Raw genomic sequence first — 22696 nt, forward strand, 5'->3', positions numbered from 1 at the left:
CAATAATTTCTATTCAAGGAACATACCTCATTCTATAAATTTATAGTTATCATAGGCTATTTTATTGTTAAAATATTTAATATTAAGACTGTGTTTATTTCCATATGTCTTCCAGGGACTGGTGGGCCGAAACGCAGAAAAATAAGAAAATAAGACCCAATCCCAATGACACAAAAGTGAAAAAGAAACTGCGAGAACTGGAGCTTCATGAGTCCTTCCCAAATCTGGCAGTTGCAGAAGCCTATCTCAAACCTGTTGTGGATGACAGCAAGGGAGCATTCTCCTGGGGGAGGCCAGACCTGGAGCAGATTAGGGAGTATCCTTTCACTCACTTTGCTTACCTTCATGTGCATTTTCTTGATGCAGATTCCTTTCTGTAACTTGAACATATTGTTTGGGGTGTGACTATATAAATTGGATAATCTGAATGATTAGTGTATAGCTACTATTCTAGCAATATCTTTTGGCATTTTAAGGTTGACTGCATACCCTGTACATTCTTGGCAGTTGATAAACAAGGTGATTGCTATGTGTGAGGTTACTTTGATTCTTGGTTTTTCTCCCTCATCCATCATTATATGAACGGGACCCATTGCAGGTGCTACAGCTGTAGCCTCAAATGTAGTTTTTAAGGTTTTATTCAATGCCATTTTAATGTTGTTTTTTTGTTCTTAGTGCAAATGGGGTATTGATCCTGAATTAAATTATCTGACAGTTGAGTTAGTTGATAATTCCAGTGTTGATCTTCCCAGACCGTTAACAGGTATCTGTTTGATCATCTTCTGATCTGGTTCTCTTCATTTTCATACTCCCAAGACCATCTGATACAATTCTGTGCATTTCCATTTGTCCCGAAAACGTTAACTTAGTTAGCAGTCTTTGTAGGTATTTACAGTTTTGTGATAAGTAGGTCTTAATAGAATACAAAATCAAGGCTGCTGCATTTATCATAATGAATGAAAACTTTTTTTCCCATTAACATGACCTGACACCATCCCCCAGCCCACATTCACAACGGAGATTTTCACGGAGATTTTTGATCAGTATTTTAGAATGTCTGGCTTTAAAATCCTGGATAAAGAGTAGATTGTGGTCCCAGTCCAGAGAAGCTGATATGAGGCGCCCCACTGCATTGCCATGAGTGTCAAGAATATAAATCCAAGTAGCTTCTTGTCTCACTTGATTGCTTGATATACTTGATGACTTTGTCATCATGGAGTTTAACCATGTGAGTTTGGTAGGGCAATGTTTTAAATTCCTCTGTAGCTTGGACCTGCAAAGTTTCTTAAGGTTCCACCGCAGAGCCAAAATGCAACAGGTGCAGTAAAGGCAGTTGTTTCATTGTCAGTGCTAAACGGCTACTGTAGCAAAACACACTGCTCCTCAAGCCCCAACCCCCTTCGAAGCTGTGTGCTTCAAGTGATTGTGATTCCACTCCTGTTCCCATAGTAGTTTCTTTCTGCCAGCCTTCAGCCCCTGGCAGCTCAAGCCTTTAGCTTATCCAGGATTAGCATGTGATTTATGTTTACTGGATTTAGCCAAATCTCACAAGTTCTAACAATGACCTCTGCATATCCTGCACACACAAACTGATCATACCATTTGGCTAGTGATCTTTTGCGCTGCAAGTTTTCTTGGGATTAGACTTCGGGTGAAACGGAAGATCTTTCACACTGTCCCTGCTAACTCAGGGAGGGAGTGTGGGGACTAGGATGTGTAACAATATATGTCTGGAAACATTAAGGGCATGATTTGGAGAATGAGGGTCTTTACTCTGTCAGTCAGAGTGACGAAGAACATTACGCCAACCACCCTGACGGACGGAAGATTGCCATATTTGGAGGTCACCCAGCAGTGCCTTCATAGCACTACAAGTTTAGTTGACAGTCTCTGTCTGTTAGGCAGTCCTTCACTAAGCTTTTGTTTTGTTTTTCCCCCATAGCAGCATCTTCTTTCTTAAAACCAAAAAACTAACGCCTTTCACATCCAGGGAGTTTTCTCTGTGGGTTTGTTGGTCCATATTTTTCTTTTCTATCCACGATCAGCAGGTTTTCCCCGGTGGTGACTACCTGCTCTAAGTAGAGCAGGCGGCGTGATGTCCTTACTCAGGCAGCCCCTACTCTACCAGGCCGTCTGAGTAAACTTACCAACGTTGGGGCCATAGGGGTCACTGACATCACTCCCTCTCCAGCCTGTCATCGTCTGCTTAGCCTCAACTCGTTCGAGCTAAAAATAAAACAATAATAAACCAGTGTTATTATCGTTTTATTTTGTCAAGTTTTGCGGCAGCTGGTTGATCCAAAAAAAGACCTGTCATAAATACTACTCTATTTTATGGACACTGAATGGGGGCTAGGCAAGGGATTCCTAACTGTCATTAGGAACATCTGTAGGCTTTCTTCTGCATGTTCTCTGCCAGCATGAATATCTTCACATTTAGGATGAGGTGTTTGAGGATAAATGTAATAAAATGCCGCAAATTAAAAGCTGAAGCACTTGGGCTGTCTTTAGACAAACATAAATAGAAGTACAAACTTTTTGCAAGTAGAAATTCTCCTGAGAATAGTGAGCTCAAAGGAAATCAACAATTGGTTACAAGACATTAGTGAACTTACTTTACTTCAAATAAATATGTACTGTGGATTGTACAGGGCAAGCACACATAAAGCTTTATAAAACATTTGCAAATTTACAATTCAACTACAAATTATTTTGTTTCTTGCACAAAGGTGCGGTATAGACGAGATAGACCCTTCATGCCCCTTTCTAATTCTTCCTTGTAACCTTAGTAAAAAACAGAGCTATAGCAATTCACGAAAACATATCTTAAACCTTAGTGTTCACTTTCGCTATTCACAGTGCCATTAATCTAGGCTTGGCTTGCATATTACATTAGTGCTAGGATACATTTATCTTCCGGTTAAAAACAGTCTCTGTAGTGTCAGTGAAAGCCTAGTAAACTTTATAGCACTGTTTACAGCTGTTATTTTTCTGTAACCAAATAAAACAACACACAACAAAATATCCCATTTGTATTCAAGCTTCCATGAAAGTGAAAGACGGCCTGATAGAGATGGGGCTGCCTGAGTAAGGACTTCACACTACCTACTCTAGTTAGAGCAGGTAGTCACCACCAGGGAAAACCTGCTGATCGTGGATAGAAAAGAAAAATATGGACCACCACACCCTCCGAGAAAACTCCCAGGGTGTGAAGGGTTTAGTTTTTTGCTTTTAAGAAAGAAGACGATTATACACACATGCATAATATAGGTTGCCTGTAAGGGTATAAAGAATGCATTAATATTTCAGTGCCATTATGAGTGAAATGCTCCTATGAGTTTTCTTCTTCTTCATAATATTTACTTTTGAAATATCATGCAATTGTCATCAAACATACGAAAATAGTTGGCCACTCCATTTAAGGCTGTAGGAAGCTGGCTCTGTATATACTATGCTAAAGTAAGGTATAGTGTGCACAAAGTGCAGTGGATGCCTAGAGGTATAGCAGAGGCTAAATTAGATAATCACCAACAGCTCTCTTTGTGTAATGTGGTCGAGCAGTTAGGGTTATCAAGAGGTTTGTTAAGCATTTATTGTATAAATCAAATAAATATTATATAAAAAAGGTATACTTATGTTTTATTTCTAGAACCAAGCAGAACATAGCACAGGTAGGTAAAATATATATGCAAGGTGGTACACCGAAATACAATTGCGGATGGATTTGAAATCATTACAGTGTTGTTTATTTGATTTAAAACACATTCAAGAATACTTTGAAAATAGTTTGGATTACTTTTGTGTTACTTTTTAGTTACATCGACTACTTGGTGTGATATGCCTAGATATCACTCTAGGGGTCCTACAACACAGAGGTAAGTAAGACAATGTTGGGTTCGTAGCAAAGTTACTTTGTTTTCGATTCAAAAGTCAGTTCAACACTAAGAACATTTTTGAAGAAAAATCGCAACATGGGTTCTTATGTAAGAAAAGAATGTTATTGGTTTGCAACTAAGTAAATAACTTACAAGAATAGCTGTTTGGTGATTAGAGCCAAGGTCTCCAAGGCTCAAGGAGGCACTCAAATCGCACATCCACTATGCACTAGGGCATCCGGGTGCAGAATGCAGATGCCCAATGTTAGCCAATGGGGCTAGGGCGCTGTAGGTTTGGGGCTGCTTGCGAGCTGGACTCTCGGTTGTGGGAAGCTCCTGGGGTTAAGCTCAGCACTGCAGGGACCAACTATCTGGCAAGAGCTACACCACCAGCGGCACGGAGGCGGGTTCCAATAAGTCGTCGGTAGCCCTGTTGTTTCCAATGGAGATCTCCAGTTCGGAAGAAATGCTGCAGGCTTAGTCAAGAAAGTTCCCTAAGGGCGACCTCCGGCAAGAGACGTACATTGGATTGTTATGGGATGCCAGGACACTGTCATTTGAGCCACCCATGGCTGTGGTGCCTCAAATGCAGGGGTGTCTTTGGGCGTAGGGTTTTCTTACCAGCTCCTGTCACAGTCGGGGGGAGGGGTCCCATCAAGTTGAGGCTGCAGAAGTCCGGTAGAAGGTCGAGGCAGGTTGAGGATCACCAGATCCCATATCCAGATTGCTGAGGAGACCTCCTTGTGGTATTGGGCCTCTCTAATTCGGCCTGTGGGCTTCAGGTCCAGAGTTGTGCAGAACCGCAGTATCAGCTGGATCTGGGGTCTGTGTTGGAGTCTTTGGTTGGAGTAAATCAGCTGCTCACGGGAGACAGTCTGTTTGGTGAAGGCAGGGCAGGTCCTCCTGGTTCTGGATGGCTCCTGGCTGCTCGACATGCTGGCGTTTCGCTGGGAGCACGTCGAAGCCGGGGCAGGCCGGAAGGGCTGGTACCAGAGCAGTTTTCCTCCTCTTCTCCCTTCGTCAGCACAGCTCTTCAGTTCTTCTTCTTCTTCTTCTTCTTCTTCTTCTTCTTCTTCTTCTCCTTCTCCTTCTCCTTCTCCTTCTCCTTCTCCTTCTCCTTCTCCTTCTCCTTCTCCTTCTCCTTCTCCTTCTCCTTCTTCTCCTTCTCCTTCTCCTTCTCCTTCTCCTTCTCCTTCTCCTTCTCCTTCTCCTTCTCCTTCTCCTTCTCCTTCTCCTTCTCCTTCTCCTTCTCCTTCTCCTTCTTCTCCTTCTTCTTCTCCTTCCAATACTAAATTTAGGGGCGTTACAGGGTTGTGCAGGTTGGGACCAATGGGTCCCTTCTTTGGGGTGAATACACCGCCTATGATGCCACCCTCTAGTGGGGTGGGATTGGCAAAGGTGGGCATACCTCCCTTCTGTCTTGGTTTTCTCGCCGATTCTCCTGGCCAAAGTTAGGGGGGGGGGATCAGTTGCTGGGGGCCTCAAAAGGCAGGTCAGGGGGGAGGAGCCAAGATGGCCGACAGGACGGACGTGTAGGCTCCCGGCTCCGTGAGCCTCCTACTCCCGCACCGATATCCTGTCACTGATCCTGAATTATTGATGCGGCGCCACGACCGCAGGCACGCGCTGGTCACAACCGCGTTCCTCCGAGGCTTCTATCATCCGTGTGGACGGAGATCCGGTCGTGTGAGCCATTTGCCAGTACACCCCCAGGATCCAGCTCTGATGGCCGCCGAGGGATGCCGATGAACCGGGCAGACGACTACTGGAAGTGCCGCTGCTTGCGGCAGGGCTACCGCCGGCGGGGAGAGACGGTGAGGTCATTTCTGAACCCTTGGCTCCCCGGACCTGGATGCGGTGGGCACGGGCGGGACGAGACCCCTACCCCCCCCCTCGTACTGTAGTGCGGTGTACCGGGAGGGCTGACTCGGCACAGGCGACCGGGACCACCTGCGTCGGGGGCAGCCTCTGAACCAGCGGCGAGGGGTCGTTTACTGATTGTTCTTTTGCCCTGCGAGCCGCTCCCCTGCCGGCGCCCCTGCCTGATGAGACCCGATTTTTGATCGCCTCTCTCTCCCATTGTTACCGGATTGCCGAAGCAAAGATGGCGGTCTCTGAGGAAGGAGAGAGGGCTGCTTCTTTGTCCCCTGGACATACTGCCTCGCCTGCCTTAACTCACTCCTGTGAACCGGGGACACGGACCCAACAGCCGTCCTGTATGGGATTACAGCGGGCCCCCACCTATATGGATATCCTGGCTGCTATCACGGGTCTCAGAACTACGTGTCGGCAAGTTACTAAGGAATTGTGCCGCAAAATGGACGAGGCGATTCTAGCGCCGGGACACCGGCGGCGCTCTGGCTCTTCGCTGCCCACCATTGTCTTTGGCCCGGATACTATGTTGCAACAGGCGCCTGCTTTGCCGCTGGTGATTTCTGGCAATAGTGCTGTTGGCTTACCCATCGACATGGATGTTGCTACAATGTCTCTCTCCACTCCGCACTCCGAGGCTCGGCCTCCACCATCATTGTCCCTGCATGGAGACCGGGGACGCTCATCTTCCTCTTCTTTGCACTTTTCCCGTCGAGAGCGGCCATCTTGCTCCATTGTTCTGTTGGATGGGTGTCCGCTGGACTGGCCATGCCTGGAGAAGTTTCGTCGATCGGGCCAGGGTTGATGTGGCCCCCCATTTCGGCTAGTTTGATCGGCTGGCGGTGACCTAGACTGTCTATCGTTTTGATATGGTGACTGATTTGCAATTGCAGCCTCTTTCCCAGTTGAACCTGTGTCTATCCTGAATAGCTGTGCTCTTTGATGATGGGAGGGGGGTTCTGTCTGGGTCCAGGGCCTAAAGGGTGATTATTAAGGACTAGCCTCGACGTGTGCCCGCTACCATGTCGTGTTTGGGGTGATTAATGACACAATGCTTCTCCGTGTGGGCTGCACAGGGATTGAAACTGCTCCTGTAAATGTTGTGTGCACACATCGTGTATTGTTTTCTTCCATCGCTCCTATTGTTGCAATTTGGTACAGCGCAGCCGCTGTTGGAGTATGAGATTTCGGTGTGGGTACGTAGTGGATGGCTGGGTTCCCGGGAGTTCTGATGCTCAGTGGGCTCCTCCCCCTACCTTTTTCCTTTTAGGGAGCGGCAGATTAGCTTGTTCTTTTCTCCCTCCCTGAATTCAAGAGTGACGTTTTTCCTTTTCCTTTTCTTCTTCCTCTCGTCTCCTTCTTTCCTTCCTCTGCATTTCCCGCTGATCTTTCTCCTTTCTTCCGTCTTTTCTTCTTCCTAAATTTCGGGTTTATGGGGCGACAGACACGCTGCTAGGGGGGGGGGGGTAGGCCATAGCCTCTGCATGTGTGTAGGGTGGGGGGTTATCATTCTTTTTTGTTTGTTTCTATGGGACCTGCTTTGTTCTTTCTATGATTTTCACTTTCTTGCCCATGTTTGGGAGTGCTGGGTATAGGGTGGCAGTGGGAATGTGACTGGGTCATAGGTGCTACGACGTGACATGACTATTGTGTGGCCATCCTGCCTGGCTGGGACTTGCTTACCGACTTACGATTTGCTTGACACAGGTGCTAAAATTCAGTCCCGCCTGCATGGGCCAAGCTTATATTTTTCTTTTCTTAGTACGGAACACTACGGCCTGATCTCAATAGTTGCATAACAAAAACTTTAAAATTTGACCTACAATTATCCTGTGACACGGTGCTGCGTTATCCTTCAGTCTTTCGTCCTTTAAATGTTTGCGATTCGGCTACAGTGCTGTGTCGCCATAACGTATGCTGTTGTGCTAACTGATTGTTCGTGGCCGGCCGGATGGTTGTAGGCCCGTATTTGTTATCATTTCTTATGCACAATAAAGGTTTCAAAAATTAAAAAAAAAAAAAAAAGGCAGGTCAGCTAACAAATTCGGCAGGCCTTTGAAGCTTCCCCTTCGTGGACCAAGCCCATCCTGGGGGAGGAGGCATGGCACCTCTGCCCAGGATGGCCTTTTTTTCTGGACCCAGAGAGCGTAGGAGCTCTACCCAGGGTTCCAGAAACCTGTCTGTGGTGGCAAATGCCATGTATCCATTCAGGAACCAAACCAGGGTTGGTCGTTTTTCAGGGGCATTTCTAAGTTGCCCCCTGAGTGCATTTAACATTAAATCCCACACTGGCATCAGTGTGGGTTTAATGTGCTGAGAAGCTCGCTACCAAACTTCCCAGGTTTCAGTAAAGCAATTATGGAGCCATGGAGTTCGTAATGACCAACTCCCAGGTCATATACTCTTTATGTTACTTTACTAACAATGGCTAAGAATGCACTTAGACACTGTAAGGGTACAGTACTCATGCAAATGTACCTTCACTTGTGGTCTAATGCACCCTGCTAGAGGGGTGACTTACCTATATCACAGGCAGTGAGTTGCAGGCATGGCACACATGGATGTATGTAGGATAGAGGGTCATGCATCCCTAAGTTCCAAGGACCAACTTTTTACTCTAGTTTCCAAATTCGTGAAGTTGTGCTTGCAGATCGGGTATAGCCCACTGATCCATGAGTGTCGGTAACAACTGAAATTAGCACCGCCCCATGGGGTGTTGTCCCCTCAATGCATCGCAGAATGTCCGTTGTTTTACATTAAATAGGTTTGAAGCAGATTGGTCTGTATTCATAAATTGAATTTATTCAGTTTACATGTAGTTTATAGTCCATGGGTAATCAACTTTGAAAAGAAAAATGGAACTGAAACACTAAGTTATTCTCCGATTTGGTAATCCCAATGCATTTTGGGCTGCTGGTAGCCCTTCATCAGGGGAATATTAAACTCCAGTGTGCATGTTACAAGAAATGCACAGTTTACTCCTCACCTAGGGATGTGTGCCATGTCGACTCCCGACTTTTCTCTGCAGCAAAATATGCAGCCTGTAATGACAGTGTGTGGGTGTTAATGTGCAGGGTCTCTATGGGTGGCACAATTGGTGCTGCAGCCCTTAGAGGCCTTTCCCAGTCACAGGGCCTTTGCCACCCATGGTACCTTTCTCAAGGGGCTTAACTGTGGCCAGGGATGTGCTAATTGTGGTTACAAAGGTACAATTTTGGGAAAGAACTCAGGTGCCGGGGCCTGGTTAGAAGGATCCCACAGCACACATTCAGTCAAGTTGGCATCGGGTATCTGGCAAAATGTTGAGGGTAACCATGCAAAAATGAGCACTTTCCTGCAAAGGCCAATAAATAAGTGTACTAAGGATTGATAAAATGCACGCACATATATAGAAGTTTGATCACTTTTTAAAAACAGTAATTAAATATTATGGCCTTCTAGGCAATAATTCATTAGTATTTATAAAACCGTTTTCTTATAGTGTTTTGCTCATTGTTTACCGTCTAATTAGACATTTGGTGTGCATGACTTTATTGTTCAATGGACAGCTGAAATTAAGTGTACTTACGAGTCTACAAGACTTTGCTAGTCACTTGCCCTACAAGTAAGCCTCCTCTCACTTTCCCTTCTCTGCCTCAAAATTGCTCAGTTAGAAAAGTTCTGAAAGTAGGTGTACCTTCCAGAGTAAGTGAATTTGCGTTTGTGAAAATCCACAACCTGATGCTGTGGATCAAATTTCAATTTTTCAAATGGAAACGTAGCTTACTGTAACTATGTGATGCTTGAATGCAAAATGTGATTAGTGAATCTGGCTATTTGATAGAGACTTCCAGCCGCAGATTCCTTACCTTAGAATATTCCTCAGGCCTCAGACTGGATCAGAAACTTTTCGAGCAGTACTCCTGCAAGCTTGTTGGTGGCATTTTCAGATTCATGCCAAAAGTGACATGCACAGTGCCTAAATAGGTGCCATCCCAGCACACAGACGTCAGTTCTTTTCTTTCTGTGCCAATTAGCGCCGATCTGAGAAGAGCTACCACTTTGTCTTCGACTTCAATGCACCTATCCAAATCCTCGGATGAGGCACAGGAGCGACTGCACTCCAGGCATTACTCCTCAGCAGAGCCTATATCAGGGTCGCTCTGCGCCTCCCTGATCTTCCCAGAGCTAGGGTGTAGGAAAGTGGCCTTATTGACACGGTTAACCTTCACTTGTTGCCTGGTATCTGATGCAGCCTTGACTTAAAGTGTACTGAGTACCTTCTAACTAGGCCCTTCTTACCAGTGTTCTTTCCCTAAACTGTACCGTTGTTCCACAATTGGCATCACTTTAGGCTCCATGTACGTCCCTAGTAAATAGTACCCCTAGTACTTAGGGCATTGGAACTAAAGAGGGTCCCTAAGGGCATGAATTTTGCCACCCTAATGGACCCCTCACCAAGCTCATGCAAACAGCCATTGCAGCCTGTGTGTCTTAGAAAAGAGAAAAGTAAAGAGCCGACATGATGCACATCCCTGTGTGCTATGCCTGCCAAACACTACTATGCTATAGGTAAGTCACTCCTACAACAGGCCTTACATCCCTAAGGCACGGTGCAGTATACCCCATGTGTGGACATACTTGATTGAGTTTATGTGTCCCTGTGATATCTAGGTCAGTTCTTAGGGAAGCCATAACGGGTACATTGGCTGGACACTTGTGATTCTGAGTTCCCAAACGACATGAAGCACTCACGGTATCCCAGATATTTGGTACCAAACATCTTGTATTAGCAAACTCACTCTGATGCCAGTGATGGATTTATTAATACATGTACACAGAGTACACCTTAAAGGTGCCCCCTGTGCTGACTGACTAGTCTTGATCAGCCAGTCACCACAAACAAGTTACTGATCACCCTGAGGTGGGAGCCCTCCCTCTCAGGGGTCAGGAAAAAAGCCTGCTATGGTTGGAGGCTTCCACCACCTTTGGTATGCGCCCCCTGGCCTCTATATAGTGGAGATGCCTGCCCCCCACCTGTCCAAGCCCCCACTTTTGGCAGCAAGACAGGCAGGAAAACTAGTAAGTTAGGAGGGGTGTCCATCACCATGCCAGCTCCCACCCGTAGGGTGAACTAGCTGATGTGGACACCACCTTTTCATATTCCTCCATCTTGATTTATACGGAATTAGCATTCTAGGGTCCGGGTTATGCCCGCTTTCCACAGGAAGTGGTCATTTAAAGGGTGTAGACCTCCTAAAAGTAGGCAGCTCATTGGCTACTACCTGTTAGCCCCTAAATTAAGTATTTAGGTGGCACCCCTAAACCCAAGAACTCAGATTCTATGGATCAAGAGAAGAGGATGAAGAAGAGCCACAGCCTAGGGAAAACTGCAGTAGAACTGTAAACTTTTGGTGCTAAACCTTGCCCACTCATAACTCTCAACAGTCATGACAGTGACTCATCCTGCAAGCTGGAGATCTACTACAAATCCCATTGCTCCAAAGACCCTTGCAATCTAAGCCCCTGTTTGGGAGCTCTCTGACTTATCCTCAAGTCCCCCTTAGCAACCTGTTTTTAGGTGGATCCCTTCTCCAAAGCGCACAGCTATTAACCTCATAAGCACCCTGCTCCCAACTAAATTCAGGCAGACCCGATGAATTGCCGGTAATGAAATGAATGAGTTTTATATAGCGCACGACTTACCCTGGGGCATCTCAGCGCTTGCTTAGGGAACCCGTCCTGGTATTCCCCTGTGAGATACCCTGGCAGGGTATCCACAAGGTGAAAGCCAGGCATCCCGCCGCGAGGGGCCGTTGTGGAGATTAAGCAAGCTATTGCCCAGAGTCGCAGAGTGTGAACCCGTGATTCGAGAAGGCACCGGAGCGAGAATTAACGAGTCCATGGAATTTTTGAGCCCAAGACCCGCCGAGGCGGGGAATTGAACCCTGGTCCCGGGCCGAACTCAAGCTCCAGGTCTGCCGCCTCTAACCCCTGAGCCACACTTCTCCACCTAGTACTTTGTACCTTGACCCACTACAACCCAAAGCCGAGAAGGTGAATCCCTGAATCTGACTGTACTTACCGTTGGGCATATATGTCTTTTCTCTCCATAGGATTTCATTGTGCATAAAGGTGCACAAGTTAAAAAACAGAAATAAAAACAGTACTTATTTTTTAACAAAGTTCTTGGTTTTACAAAATATATGTAAACAAGTGATATTTTTAAAATTTGGTCTAGGATTTATTCTTAGAGTGTGTGTCTAATTTATTGACTCTGTGAGTACAACAAATGCTTAGCACTACCCTCTGATAAGCCTAACTGCTTGCCCATACTACCACAAAAGAGAGCATTAGTATTATTTACTTTAGCCTCTGTAACCCAATTGGGGATCCCCTAGACTCTCTTCACTCTGCACTTCTTTTTAGCTCACTATACAGTGAGCCATTTACCACACAGAGCGATCCTCACCCAACTAAGCGAGGTGAGTTCTATGAGACCGTGCACCTCATTTTTGGGTGCCCCAATACCTCTGTAGTGCCTTTGAATTCGCGAGGGGTCCCCCCCTTGAGTCCTGCTGGCGGGTTTTCCCTTGGCGCCAGTCCAGTTCTTTGAACCTGATTCCAGAGCAGCAGAGCCTGGAAGACCGCACCCTTCTCCAGTAAGAACACTCCCAGTGCCACCAACACCCCACAGCAATGCCATCCCCATCATCATTCCCGACACTGACATATAGCCCAATGGGTGTCTTCTGACGGGTGTCGTCCGACGCCAGGACCAAGCCTTCTGAGTTGAAGCCAGTGCCTTTTTTGTTCGACAGACCTGTAGAGGGAGATGAATGGGAGGAGTCGGAGGACCCTTATGGATACCAGCATCCTCTACATGAGACTGAGTACAACTGGTATGAAGAACTGGCAGATGCCAGTGAGTTAGACACTTCACCAGGCACTGGCATGGTCTCTTCCCCCATACTGTGTCTACTGAGGAGGGTGCCTCATTCACTATGGTGGTGCGAAGCGTGGCTGAGGTCTTAGACCTTTAGTTGTCCTTAGTGTCAGGCAAGATGAACAACTTGACTGAGTTGCTTCATCCAGGAGTTGCCCCATCCGCACCCTTACTCCCACTTAATGAAGCCCTTACCAATGTCCTACTTGGAGCCTAACCCAAGCCCTTGACAGGGGCTCCTGTGTGCAGGACAATTTCCCACCACCATTGCCCTGCTGTAGGGGACCTCACCCAGCACCCCACCTGGACAGTTTGGTGGCCCATGACTCCATGTTCTGGATGAACCCTGGCACGTTCCCAAACAGTCCACCATGTAGAGAATCCAAGAGGAAGGATACCTTCGGTAAGAGAATTATCTCTTCCTCCAGCCTAGCTCTGCAGTCAGAGAACACAACATGCCTCATGGGCTGATCGACCCTTACAATCTGGCACTCAGTTGTGCAAGTGCTACCCATGATCTCGGAGAAGGCCTGAGCCATACTGTCGCAGGCAATTGCAGACAGGAGAGATGCAGCAAAGTCACTATGAGATGTGGACTCGATAAGACTACTCCCGATTTCGTCAGTGGCCCTTAGGCACATTGCCTGTCAGAGAACCTCTGGCTTTTCGGGGGAAGTCCAAGCTTCAATCATGGGCATGCCCCTTGATGGCTCTTAGTTTTTTGATAAGGTTGACTCTACACTGGAGCACTTAAAGGACAACAAAGCTACAGCTAGGTCCTTTGGCCTTTCCTTGGCCCCTCGCCAACCCCTGTCTGTCTTTCACCCTTTTCTTCTTGCTCTGTCGGGAAGTGTTGGCTCTTTTGATCAAAGGAGCCATTGAGGTGGTCTCTGCATCAGAAGTAGGTAATGGTTGCTATTCCCTTGACTTTCTGGTGCCCCAGGACCGTGGCCTTTGTTCTATCCTAATCCTGCACCTTCTCAACTTCTCTCTGAGAAAGGAGAAGTTCAAAATGCTCACATTAGCTCAAGTCCTGTCTGCCCTGGGGACTGGATGGTAGCATTGGACTTGCAGGATGCATACTTCCACATCACCATCATGCCTGCCCACAGACGTTACCAGCGGTTCTCGGTGGGACAAGAGCACTTTCAGTTTACTGTTCTCCCTCTTAGCCTTGCCAGTACCCCTCGGCTGTCCACCAAGGTAATGGTAGTGGTTGCAGTATATCTGCGGAGGTCAGAGATTCCAAACTTCCGCCTACCCTGACAATTTGCCGTTGAAGCAGGCTCACCCCAGGCAGTCGTTTCCCACCTCCAAACTATGGCAGACCTCCTCCATTTGTTGGGGTTCACTATAAACGTGCCAAAGTCACACAGGACTCCCTCTGAGAAGCCCTGTTTCATCAGGTGTGTTCTGGATACAGTGATGTTTCGAGCCTATTTTCCTAAGGGACGAGTGCAGGATATTCAGGTTATGATACTGATGTTTTAGCCTCTATCCTGGATTTTGGTGAGACTGACTCTGAAGCTATTGGGCCTCATGGCCTCCTGCATTCTTCGTGTGACACATGCCCATTGGCATATAAGGGCTCTGCAGTGGGCCCTGAAGCTCTAGTGGTTACAGCATCTAGAGACTCTCTTTGACCTGGTGCTGATCTTGGAGGGAACTGCAAATGATGTTCAGTGGTGGCTGACGAACCGTGATTGGGTCAGCGGCAGACTTCTCTCCCTTCCCTAGCCAGAGCTGACTGTAGTGACAGATGCATCAGTCCTGGGCTGGGGCAGCCCCCTGGGGGAGGTGGAGATAATCAGAGGCTTCTGATCTCCGGTGGAGTCCAGACTGCAAATCAACCTGAAGGAGCTGCAGGTAGTCCGGTTGGCATTACAAGCATTTCCTGCTTCTGTAAGGGGAAGGCTGGTGCAAGTGTTCAGACAACACCACAACCATGTGGTACTACAACAGATAGGGCGGTTGGTGTTGTGGACCCTTTGTCAAGAGATCCAACATCTGTAAAAATGGCTGGAACGTTGGGGCATTTCCCTGGTGGTAAATCACCTGGCAGGTTCTCTGAACGCCAGGATGGACAAACTCAGCCATCAATCCCTTGCGGATCACCAATGACGTTTCCACCTGGAGGTGTTGGAGGGTGTCTTTCAAGAGTAAGGATATCCTTGATTAGATCTGTTCGCTACCATCACGAAGTGCAATGTCAGCAGTTTTGCGCACTGGAGTTTCCAAGATGGCTCTCGCTCGGAGATGCTTTTCACCTCTAGTGGAGCTCTGGCCTCCCTTATGCCTTTCCGCCAATACCACTCCTGCCCAGAGCTCTTAAAAAGATCAGGAACGGCTGGGCCCAAGTTATTCTTGTGGCTCTGGACTGGGCATGCAGAGTGTGGTATCCAGAGCTACTGAGCAGGAGAATAGTCCTCCAGTCAGGCTGCCTCTTCAGGAGGAAAAGAGGCAGGGTCCTGCTTCCGACCTAGCCCATCCTCTGCCTTCATGCGTGGAGATTGAGCATCAACAATTGACAGCTTTCAGCCTTCCTCCTGAAGTCTACAATGTTATTTTGATAGCCAGGCTACTCTCCACCAAGATTATACCTGCTGCAGGGACAAATTTGTGACATAGTGCGCATACAGGAACATCAACCCTCGCTCTCTCTCTCCACCCTTTCTTGTGTTTTATCATTTGTTCTGTCTCTGGTCCAGCAGGGCTCTACTCTAGGCACAGTTAAGGGGTATTTATCAGCTATTTTGTCTTTTTTGCGGTTGCCGTAACAACCTTCTTTTTTCAAGTCACCTGTTGTGACTAGGTTCTTCAAAGGTTTCCAACATTTGTTTCCTCTCAGACCCTTTACCATGACCCAATGGAACTTAAATCTGGTCCAGCCTTTTCTGATGTGCATGCCTTTCGAGCAGCTGCACAACTGTCACCTACATTTACTAACCCTCAAGATGGCTTTCTTAGTGACCATATCATCGGTCAAGAGGGTCCGTGAAATGCAGGCAGTCTCTGTGCACCCTCCTTATACCACCTTTCACCCTGACAAGCTAGTTCTCAGGAATTGTACCTCCTTTCTGTTGAAGGTTGTGACACCCTCTCATGTAGACCAGAACATCACCTTGCCTACTTTGTTTGCTCCTCCTCATTCTTCTAAGGAAGAAGAGAGACTCCACAACTCTGACCCAAAATAAGAGTTCTTGTTCTACATTGATTGAGCTAAAGAATTTCTAGTGGATGATCAATTCTGTATTGGTGAGGTTGGAGCTAAGAAAGGCTTTGCCATGCAGAAAATGGGCATCTCACAATAGATAGTGCTCTGCATAAAGATTTGCTATGCATTAGCCAGCCAAAAAGCAATCCCCTGAGGGTTTGTGTGCTCACTCCACGAGAGCCTAGGCTGTAAACACTGCGTTAGCTTGCTGAGTCCCTGTCCTAAACCTCTGTCAGACTGCAACACGGGCGTCACCACATACCAAACACTACTGTCTGGGCCATCTGATAGAGACTTGTAGCCGCGGTTGAAGTCAAAGTCACACCTTATTCCCTCTCAGACACTCCCTTTTATCAGAGCTGTTATGGACGCAGTACAGCTTCGGGCTATTCCTCCCGAACAGCAAATCCAGGATATGCAGGCTGATACCAATGTTTTTGGCTCTATCCTGGGTTTCCATACGATCCTAATGGCATTGAAAGCCTTCTACCCTCCATCCAGAGGGGGCCAATGAAGGTGTTCATGGACAACACCACCACCATGGGGTATTGCAGCAAACAGGGCGGGGTGGGGTTGTGGACCCTTCATCAAGAGGCCCTGCGTCTCTGGACATGGCTGGAACAGTAGGGCATATCCCTGGTGGTTCAACACTTGGCAGGTTCCCTGAGCGCCAGAGCGGATGAACTCAGCCCTCAATGCCTAGCAGATCACGAATGGCATCCCTGCTTGGAGGTGCCACAAGGTCTCTTTCAGCAATGGGGAGCTCCTTAGTTAGATCTGCTCGCCTCCGCCGAGAATGCTGCAGTTTTGAGCACTGGAGTTTCCAGCTAGCTCTCATTCGGAGACACACTTTGTCTTGAATGGAGCTCCAGTCTCCGGTACACTTTTCACCCCATACCACTCCTGCCCAGAGTTCTCAAGAAGATTATTCTTGTGGCTCTGGACTGGGCACGGAGAGTCCAGTATCCTGAGCTTCTGAATTTGATTGTCGATTCTCCTATCAGGCTGACCCTTCGGGAGGATCTTCTGTTGCAGCAGCAGGGGAGGGTCCTCTACCCGAACCTGTCCACTCTCTGCCTTCTTGAGTGGAGATTGAGCGGCAGCAGTTGATCGCTTTCGACCTTCCTCCCAAAGTTTGTAACATTATTCTTGCAGCCAGGCGTCCCTTCACCAAGACGGTATATGCCTGCCAGTGGAAATATCTTGTGGCTTGTTATTCATCCAAACTAATTGATTCCCTTTCTGCCTCTCTTTCTGAGGTACTGTTATTAATTCTTTCCCTTGCCCAGCAGGGCTCTGCTCGGGGCACTCTCAAGGGCTATCTTTCTGCCTTCTTGCGGATGCCAGACCAACCCTCCCTTTTCAAGACCCCAATTGTAAATAGGTTTTTGAAGAGTCTTGTGCATTTGTTTCCCCTTTCATTATGCCTCAGTGGGACCTTACCTTGGTTCTCACATTCTTGATGTCTGCTTCTTTCGAGCCTTTGCACAATTGCCTCCTCAAGTTGCTCACTATCAAAACATCCTTTCTTGTAGCGATTACATCAGGCGATTACATCGACCCGAAGGGTGAGTGAGCTGCAGGTTTTGTTTTCCAGGTCTCTATTCTTCTTAATTTACCAGAAAAACTGGCGCTTCACACTAGGGCCTCTTCCCTGCCGAAAGTAGAAACACCATTTCATGTGGGCCAATCTGTCATCTTGACCACTTTCTACGCTCCTCCACATCTTCTAAGGAAGAGGAGCGACTCCACCTTCTGGACCCAAAAAGAGCATTTTTCTTCTACCTTAACCACACACGTGAGTTCCGGGTGTACAACCAATTCTTTGTTTGGTATGTTGGTGCAAAGGAAGGTTGGGTGGTGCCGAAGCAGAACATCTCTCAATGAGTCATTCTGTGCATCAGAATTTGCTACCCAAGAAGCAGCCACCTGAAACTTTATAGGCTTATTCCACCAGAGATAAAGCTGTGACCACTTCGTTCACTCGTCGAGTCCCAGTCCTGGATATCTGCCAGGTAGCAACATGAGCTTCCCTGCACAGGTTTACCAAGCTTTACTGCCTGGACAGTCAGGTCCGCAGGGATGGGCATTTCACCCTTTCAGTCCTGCAGGACTTCCTAGTTTAAATTTGTCCACTGGGAATAGTATTGCTTGGATATCTATTCAAAGGTAGGGAAACTGCGGCTAGAAGTCTCTATCAGATGAACAAGTTACTTGGCTTTGGTAACGCCTTATTTGGTAGAGACTAAATCTAGCCGCAGATTAATTACAGACTCACCCATTCTCCCTGCGCTGAGGACAAATCTCTAGGGTCAGGGCTGGCCCTTTTAAGCCCTGGTTTGGACACACCAGTGTCAGTGCTCTTCATGGCTCCGCACTTCTGGCGTGGAAAGTCATGATTAGTAACTGACATCAGCACGCCGAGGTGGCGCCTATACAGGTGACGCAGATGTCCCTTCCGGCGCTGACTAGACAACATGGAGCTGGCCCGACACCACCGTCCAGTGAGCGGGGGTACTGCTCTAAAACAAACCTTCCAAATCCAGTCTAACCGCTAGGTTAGATCCCAGGAGATGACATCAGTGTCCCATGTGCGCAACAGACCAGGCCAATTATGTACACTAAACTTGGAATTCTACTGTTATACACCATTATGCAGACCATTTTTTCCTTTGGTATCCACCGTGATTGATCCCACAGTTGACCCTGACCTCCTGATGGCACTCTCAGGATGTGTTGAACCCCTTAGTGCGGGCCTGCGACGCTTTACAGCCATAGCACTGATGTTCTCCAAACAGCAGATAGCTTTACACTGGGGCAGTAGAAGGGTCTCCACTACCAATGCCTGCCTAAAAAATGACATTCAGTGACATCACCAGCGAACTTCATGCCTCCCTACAGCCCTTAACTTCCAGACCGAAGGAAATCTGGCAACCTCTTCGGGACTACCTATTCATATTGCCACCTGATGGCGACGCCGCTGCCGATTATTGAACCTGTTAGACCATTACATTGACCATGGTCTGTTTATATGTATGAGTGTGTGAAACACTTTATGCCTCGATGTGTTCAGCCTCAGCCTTCCTCTGTTCCCCTTCTGACCTCCGCTTTATTGTTGCATTTGCTCATGTATTTCAGTCTGCTACGCTTATTTCTGATACTGTGGATGCACATGTGCATCTATGATTTGTGCAGTTGAAAAAAGCCTTAGGACACCACGATGTGTGATCTATTGCATGCTATTACGTCTGGTTCATATAGCTAATTTCATAAGTATCACATTCTAGAATTTGTTATTAGTGTGTGGAACTTTGTTTTATAAATAAAACTAGCAGCCCGCCCCGGCGTTGCCCGGGGCAGAAGGGGGCTGGGGCAGCATCGCAGCAGGAGATGCGCAGCAGAGCGGCCATGAGCAGCAGAGCGTACTTGCAGTGTTTCCTTGCTCCGGTTTTGTTGGTCAAGGCCGCTTCTGCCCCCGCTCGTGTCCGCTGTTTCCCCCGACGTCCCGACTTTGAGGAAAAGGCTTCCGAACACTCATGGACCCCGCCCGTCCCTCTACCCGTCCCTCGGTGCGCACCAGCGGCTCTTGTCTGCTGTTTCCCCCGACGTTCCGACTTTGAGTAAAAGGCTTGAGAGCACTCATGGCCCCCGCCCGTCCCTCGGTGCGCACCCGCGGCTGCTTCACTTACCTCAGTGCCGCTCCTCCCTGCGCTGCTGAGTTTACCGCTCCACTGCTCCTCCGCTTCTCGCCGCTCGTCACCGCTTGTCCGCCGCTCGCCACTGCTCCCCGCCTGTCCGCAGCTCCACCCCGCGCTCATGTCCGCCGCTCTTCCTCTTGCTCCTGAGCGCCGCTCCTCCCCACGCTCCCGATGTCATCACGCATGTCGCGGCCGGCGCTACTTGCAAGGGACTACTTTTTTTTTATTCCTAAATTTTTTAAAGAACTTATCTTTTTTATTTTTATATAACCTATGTCCTTCTGCTTGCCCTGAGGTTTTGAAAGATGTCTTGGGTGTTTGGATTGGTGGTGTACTTTTTGAGTTTACCTGGCTCAAAGTACACAGTTCTCTCTTTATAATAGTAGTATAGATGGTATGCATTGTCCAGTACTTGTTTTAAAAACTGCTAAGACCGCATTTCATTCTGTTTTTAAGTAAATATAATTTAAAATGTGTTCTTTCTTAACCACCTGCATATTCTGTGCAACTGCCTTTGGATGGTATAGGTCGAAGACTGATGACATTCTGTTGCCAGTGTTAAAACAACTTAATGCACAACAGGTAATCACTGAATCCAGCTAATTCAAGTATGTTGCTTAATCTGTTTTGGTCAGTTACGCCGCATTAAGGCAACTGGAGTGTTGCTTGCTCAGCCAGTCGCCATTGTTTGTTTACATCCATACTGACAGCATATTGTTTTAGGCATGTTTACTGCAGTTGTAACACTACACAAAAATATAATTCTAATTTGAATACCTCCTGTGTCTTCAATTTCATGACCGCTGCCTTTCAAAGCAGTGCAGTCTAGCCATGGAAGGGGTTTCAATCCAACTAGATATTTATCTAAGAAAGAAAAGGAAACTCCGCCTCCAAACTAATCACAATATTTGTCCATGGATGAGGTGTATTTTCAACTTCCTGGTGCAAGTAATTTTGACAGAACAAGTGCAAAAACACCATTAGGAGCATAAACATTGTACTCAGCAAGACCTTGGATATTTAAGGGTAACTTCGTTATTGAACAAGGAATTGAATTAATTGGGCTACAGTTTATTATATTATCTGTAGCTAACCTTTTACACTCCCCCATTGGTTGTGAATCATATTTTAAGCTTCCTTCACTTGGACTGTTGGCCTTCACCACATATTTAACTTCAGATACACAAATAAAAGTTATTTATTTTGTGATATGAATCAATCAGCTTTCATGCTGGAGCCCACACAACTTCGCAGAGGCCATTTTTGTCATTTTTTTATTTTTAAATTTAGAGGTCTATTTTCTACACTGCTATTGGTGGAATGTATTGGATATTTTGCTATTCACTTGAGCAATTGAATTATTGATCTTAATTTTAGATCAAAATTGTCTGCTTCAGTATTAGCAATTCCCCATCCTGACATATTATGTGATTTAGTGTACACTGAATAGATCAGTATGCATGTTTTTCTTTGCAGTTTTTTTCGTCAACACATACATTCAAGAGGAACTTTTATTAGAAACCCTTAACTTATAACATTAAACCAATCCAGGACAAGCCTACTCTTAACCAAGGCAACTACAGACAAATTTCTAAAGGACCATTGGTCGTAAATCCTATTGAAGGAGAAGTATTTTCTTAAGGTGTATATATATGGAGCACAGGAACTCTTCGTTGACAAAAGGACTCCTTCACTTCCATCTGGGATATACTCTTTTAATGTTCTGTAGGATGACGTTAGTATACAAGTAAATTGGAATGTGGCTGCTACCTTCCTCTCAATTGCCTCTGGCACAGATAATACTTCATTAAATTTAAGATGTGTCCTTTAACTGAATCTCGTTATTCTTCCCAAACTGCATGTTTATCATCTTAACCCCAATATGCTCTTCATCCGCTCAACTTAAGTGCATGACAAAGCTCCATCATTGCTCCAATTTGTTCAACATTTACCTCTGTATTCTCCCATACCCCTTGAATCCTCTTGTTTAACCTTCTGCAGTAATAGAGATTATTAACTATTCCTGATGAAACTAGAACCACATTTGTACAAAGGTTCTACCATGCCATCTTCCATAACTGACTCGAGTAGAAATCAATAAAATGAAATGCAGGTATTTCCGAGATAATGTCATGGGCATCACTGGGGATAATGATCCCCGATTGATTATTTTCGCAGGTGAATTGCCAACACAAGTTATTAAAATCTTAAGGGCAGCAGCACCCACACATGAAAACTAGGGAAGCACATCGCACATGGACGTAAGCTGTAGGCCCAATAGCAACACCGTTATGAGGCCCTCTTTCCATCTTTTGAGAGTACTGAAGAAATTATTTGCTTACCTGACCATCCTTAATTGGGTGCAAGCAACGATTGCCATGGGCCCTTAACGTGTTCACTGAGCCTATGCCCGCAACTGCGGTGCCAACTAATATCTGCTTTGTAAACTAGCAGAAACAAAAAAATGTGAAAAGATTTGTGTCTTCAGCCATGGGATCACCTCAGCCAGCATCTTTGAGCCCCGTAGCGGTTATCCATAGTTAGGTGCATGTCCTGACAGTCCCTGTGCTTTTCACAAGCCACAGTACATAAAGATATACCTTTCTTCCTCCAGAGCATATTGCTTGCCTTTCCATCTTTGTGCTCCCCAGCATACAGAACCAATGTAAACAAATCAGTCATAAGAAATGGCTTCTCCCATAAACCTGTGCCATCCAGTATCACAAGCCCTTGGTTGACAAAATCTGACGCCTGGCTAATCAACTAAAAGATGACCTCAGTTAGGACCTGGTTAGGAGAATTTTAGCGACTCTGCATAACTCTTGTAATGCTAAGTTACCACCAAAAATACACCAATCACCATATTTTTTTCCCATTTGAGCAACGTGAATGACAAGAACAACATGAGGCTTCAAGATGCCACTAGCGAGCGACGTTTGACATCCCCTAGTGCAATTTCCGGTCACTATGAGGACTTCCAGTGAGATTTTACCGATGTGGGCTGTCTCGATCAGATGGCTGCTTCTCGAGTAGATCTTCTACTCAAGCAGCTTCAAAATCAATTAAAAAAAAAAAATTCGAGTAGGAATTCTACCCGCACAGACGGTTCCAG

General features: G+C 46.6%; 1 protein-coding gene across 6 annotated transcripts in view; it reads left to right on the forward strand.

The window, feature by feature from the left end:
* ERCC5 (ERCC excision repair 5, endonuclease) overlaps positions 1-22696 on the forward strand; it is a 235201-nt gene that overhangs the window by 196984 nt on the left and 15521 nt on the right. For all 6 annotated transcript variants that reach the window (XM_086934652.1, XM_086934653.1, XM_086934655.1 and 3 more), the window contains 2 exons: positions 116-316; positions 20082-20166. In XM_086934652.1, coding sequence (XP_086790778.1) covers positions 116-316; positions 20082-20166 — 286 coding nt within the window. The remainder of the gene's footprint in view (positions 1-115; positions 317-20081; positions 20167-22696) is intronic.

The sequence above is a fragment of the Lissotriton vulgaris genome, chromosome 8 (assembly GCF_964263255.1).
Source record: "Lissotriton vulgaris chromosome 8, aLisVul1.2, whole genome shotgun sequence".
Lineage (NCBI taxonomy): Eukaryota > Metazoa > Chordata > Amphibia > Caudata > Salamandridae > Lissotriton > Lissotriton vulgaris.